The 4,896-nt window shown below is 36.9% G+C and overlaps 1 protein-coding gene across 1 annotated transcript; it reads left to right on the forward strand.

Annotated features, from left to right (window-relative positions):
- LOC105164190 (ACT domain-containing protein ACR8) lies at nucleotides 1,129-4,318 on the forward strand. The gene is made up of 7 exons (XM_011082794.2): nucleotides 1,129-1,440; nucleotides 2,073-2,118; nucleotides 2,229-2,343; nucleotides 2,463-2,530; nucleotides 2,670-3,236; nucleotides 3,321-3,425; nucleotides 3,542-4,318. The coding sequence occupies exons 1-7, from the start codon at nucleotides 1,379-1,381 to the stop codon at nucleotides 3,902-3,904; spliced, it is 1,326 nt and encodes a 441-aa protein (XP_011081096.1). The 5' UTR covers nucleotides 1,129-1,378; the 3' UTR covers nucleotides 3,905-4,318.

Consider the following 4,896-nt stretch of genomic DNA (forward strand, 5'->3'; position numbering starts at 1 on the left):
AATTCAGTGAATTTTGACTAATGAGAGAACTTATTTGTCAGATGAAAACAAAGTTTAAAAATATTAGATATAATTTTTCAAATTATAAAAAAATCACATGTAATTATACTGAATCTATTATAATTATTAATTTTAACAATGATAATTAAATATTGATATTTGTTGTTGTGTTACGCGGAAAAACAATGGGAAATTGACAAGAGAAAAGGCGGTGGGAGCGGTATTCTCACGTGCGCGCGTCGTCATATTGGTCGGCACATCCTCACTTAATCTTCAAGACAACCCCCAATTACCGCCCTAATTTACTGACCCTACCCCGCCACGTGGATTCACTTTCTTCACATTTTTCAATTAATTAATATTAATAAAATTCCACCCCTATTTAATTATTTCAATTTTGAGTATAACTCATTTTCGAAATCCGATTTTCGTTCTTAATATCTTTTGTTACTCATACTTTTTTAGTAATATTATTTAGATACCCAATTAATTTTTTGATTTATATTTCTGAAAACATAATCTTTCCAAATTTATTAGGTTTCCATATGAAATGTTTGTAAATATTTCTTATAAGTACTTACCGATTTATTGTTTAATAAAAAATATGTTTATTTTTATTATTATTTTGAATTGTTTAAGTTAAATATGTTGATAAATATTAAATTATTTTTTTAAATACTTTAAAATTTAATATTCTTTTATTTTAAAATTTTCCAATTTTTAATGTTATAATATTTTTTTGAATTTATTTTCACCAAAAATAAAAACTATTGCAGACATGGTTACAAATGATCAAATCAAACAGCTGAGTGGACTGTACGCAAGGCATAATGCACCAGAAACACGTGGCGGCCACGGTGGCAACCAGGACCACCGTGCGATCTACGGAGGGCGGAAGACACGTGTCAACAACGGGCTGTTGACTTACAACTAAGGAATTACATTTCAAAATTAAGGAAAAAGGGTAAATGTTAGGGAAGAACGAATTATGGGCAGTCCGGGCAGCTAGTACGGTCAGTGACGGCCTCGCCCATTTTACAAATTATTTTTCTTTTTAAAAAAGGGAAAAAGCTTATTAATTAAATTGAAAAAGAATATATAAATACCTCCCCCTCCCCGTTTCCCTTTCCCCCCTGAAGAGGTGGGAAGACCAAAGCAAAAAGCATGCACTGTTCTGTCAATGTTCTAGAGAGAGAAAACACGAAAGCTAAACGCGCTCTCGAGAGTTTCTAGAGAGAGAGACAGGGTGCAGGGTGGAGTTCTTAAGCCGGTGACAGTCGTAGTATCAGCAGGAGGGTTGAGAACGGAGGGGATATTTTTACTAGGGTTATTTTGTTGGTATTTTATTGTTGTTTTTCGGAGTTTTGCTTTGAGAATTATGGAGTGGCCGACCTACTTGGATGAATATGAAAAGCTTCTTATGCGGATGTCTACGCCGAGGTCAGTCCTTCTTCACTGTGTGATTTTTGGCTTCTGTGAATGCTCTGTTCTGTGAACTTGCTGGGTTTATACGAAGTAATCTGATTTTTTCTGTTTTTTGTTTCAAGTCTCTTGAATCCGATATTTTTAGAGTTTTTGTGTTACCATCGGAGGCCTATGAAACAGAAACGGATCGCACTAATTCATCGGAGTTTGTTAAATTTTTGTGTAGGATATAAGTCACCAATAGGAGGGGAAAACTTAAATTTTAAGAAAATCATCGCAATTTTTGCGATTTTTCCTCTTGATTCTGGGGTAAATCTTTTACTGATTTCTGTCTCTTCTTCCCGAAAATATTTTACGCCTTCTACTCGTGAGTTGATTTCTCCGGTTTTTAACAATTTTTGGACTTTCACACTCTGCAGCTTCCCGCAGTCCCATCTTTCCATATTAATGAAGATTTCACGCCTTAATTGTATTTAAGCAAATAAGTGATCTCGCCGATTTCTTTCCTTCCAAGTTACTCTTGACTCCGTCTGTTTTGAGTCTTCAAATTGACTTTTCTGTGACCCCTCAAAGCTCTCTGTTTCCGGTACTTGTCTAAATTCCAAGAATGCCCTCACTCTGACCGTTTCTCCTTGTACTTCTTGCAGGGTCATGATCGACAATGCCGGTTGTTCCGACACGACGCGTCTCATGGTAACGGCCCCTTCTCGAAACCCACCTCTCCGATTGCCAAAATCAAGATCCGAATAGTTTAATGTGAATTATTTGAGGTTTAGTTTTTTATTTTTATTTTTCTTTTGCAGATTGATAGTGCGAGAAAACATGGAATTCTTCTAGAAGCGGTTCAAGTCTTAACGGACTTGAATCTGTCAATTAAGAAGGCTTACATTTGCTCTGACGGTCGGTGGTTCATGGACGGTGAGTAGCTAACGTGCACTGCCTTCTTTACCCCTGTTAGCAATTGTTTTGATTACGATTTAATTTCCATAAATATATGGATTTTAATTCCGTCCGTTTCGTTTTCTTTAAACTTTCAGTTTTTCATGTGACTGACTTGAATGGAAACAAGTTAACTGATGAGAGCGTCTTGGGCTACATTGAAAAGGTACTTATTGCTGCAATAAATATGTTATCCTAAGAGATCGATTTTTGGATATTTCTTTGTTGATATTATTATCTCCTGGTCAAGATTCACATATTAAAATGCATATTGATATAGGTATTATCTCTGAATTTTATTGCAGTCACTTGAGACAGTTCATTATGGGAGATCGAAAAGCATTGAGGGCCTAACAGCTCTGGAATTAACAGGCACTGATCGAATTGGCCTGCTGTCCGAGGTCTTTGCGGTGTTATCAAACTTAAACTGCAATGTTGTTGATGCAAAGGTGTGGACTCACAATGGTCGGATTGCATCATTAATATATCTAAAAGATGATGAGTCAGGCTCCCCGATTCAGGATTCTCAGAAATTAGATGTGATGGATCGAATGTTGAGGAATGTCCTTAAGGGTGACAATGATATCCGAAGTGCAAAAACCTCGGTTGCGTTAGGTGTCACACACACAGAGAGGAGGCTTCATCAGATGATGTTTGCTGATAGAGATTATGAGAGGAATCCTATCATCAAGACTTCTGATGATTCCCCTGTTGTTTCGGTTCAGAATTACTTGGAGAAGGATTATTCCGTAGTTAATATTCAGTGCAAAGACCGAAATAAGCTTCTGTTTGATGTAGTTTGCACATTTACAGACATGCAATACGTTGTTTTCCATGCCACCATTGACACATCGGAAGATAGAGCATCCTTGGTATACTCTCATTTAACTTATGTTAAATTTTATTGCAATATTGGAGGTGGAATTTACTGAAATTCTTCTATGAATTCTGTTCAGGAATTCTTCATACGACACATGGACGGGACGCCCATAAGTTCAGAAGCTGAAAAGCAGCGTGTAATTTTATGTCTAAAAGCTGCAATTTTAAGAAGGGCATCTCAGGTATTTTCTTTGTTCCTTTACACTATAGGAAAAGATCCCTTTTTTGTGTACATTTCACATGTCCCGTTATACAATTGCATTAATTAATTGGAATATTCGTGTTCATCTTATCACAGGGAGTGAGGCTTGAGCTTTGTGCCTCTGATAGAAGAGGTCTACTGGCTGATGTAATGAGAACCTTCCGTGAAAACGGCCTAAATGTCACAAGGGCAGAAATATCCACCACAACGGGAACGGCTCAAAACATATTCTACGTGACGGATGCGATTGGGAATCCAGCTGATCGAAAGATCATTGAGTCGGTTCGACAAACGATTGGTTTAACTAACTTGAAAGTGAAGGAACTGCCCTTGATCTACAACCAAAACATCGAACAGGACGAGCCCACAACGGGCTCCGGTGGGGCCATGTTGTTGTCTCTTGGGAGCATGGTGAGGAGGAACCTATACAGTTTGGGGTTGATCAAATCATATTCTTGATTGAAGAAAGATCTTGGTGTCGTATTCTTTGCTTAGGCTGGTTTTATGAGCTGGGCATATCTTGTACATAGTAAATGGAGTTTACAGGCAGGGATTTGGTGGAGTTAGTTGACTATGGTTGGGGTTTGGTTGTCTGAATAGGTAGTAGTAGGCAAGGGACACGCAGAAGGTGGATGATGTGGGGCCCCACCTCCCCAGTTATTTTTCTTTCAAATATTTGAATATTGGATGTAGGAAGTCTTGGTGGGTGAGAGGGTTGGCTGGCAGAAAGAGAAGCTTAGGTACAGTAGCACTATGAGCCTTTAGAAGTGGTTCACATGATAGTATATATATATATCATATATAGATATATTGTACATACATGAAGTTTTCTCTCTGGAATTATCACTATTAATTTTAGTATTATTGGTTTGACTTGATTTCTTCAACTTTTTCTCCTATTTGTTTGTTGGTCAATTCAATGCATTCACACTAATATTATACAGTGTGAATTAGACTTCCCAACAACACAGTGTGCACTGTGCAGCTATGACATGTTAAAATATTATACTATGTACTCAGTCTTTGAGTTTGAGTTTTGTTTGAAAGGGATGCTGTAGCCTTTAGGAATCTAGCCCTTCTGTTTGACACTTGGTGCAACGTCTAGGCTGCTGCTCAAACGGACTGTTTGTCACGGGTTCACACTCCACCTTCATATTTATTCAATTAGAAAAAAAAAAAATTCGAAACTTACATCAAATCGAAGCAATTTGTACAAGTTACATTAAATAGGAGTAGTGCTAAGTTAGCATCTAGAATGTACGTATGGTTTGACCACAAAATTATTAGTATTGCAAACTACAAAATTATAGGCCTGCAAAACAGGTATATCCTCCTTTCATGTTTTCATTTTCAGTTTTAAGTGGAAAATATTTGTTTGATCAATTTTGTATAAGTTTTCGGGTGAAATGATATTATATTTGGATTAGTTAGTGAGATATTGGTTTATATTG

The sequence above is a fragment of the Sesamum indicum genome, linkage group LG6, assembly GCF_000512975.1.
Source record: "Sesamum indicum cultivar Zhongzhi No. 13 linkage group LG6, S_indicum_v1.0, whole genome shotgun sequence".
Lineage (NCBI taxonomy): Eukaryota > Viridiplantae > Streptophyta > Magnoliopsida > Lamiales > Pedaliaceae > Sesamum > Sesamum indicum.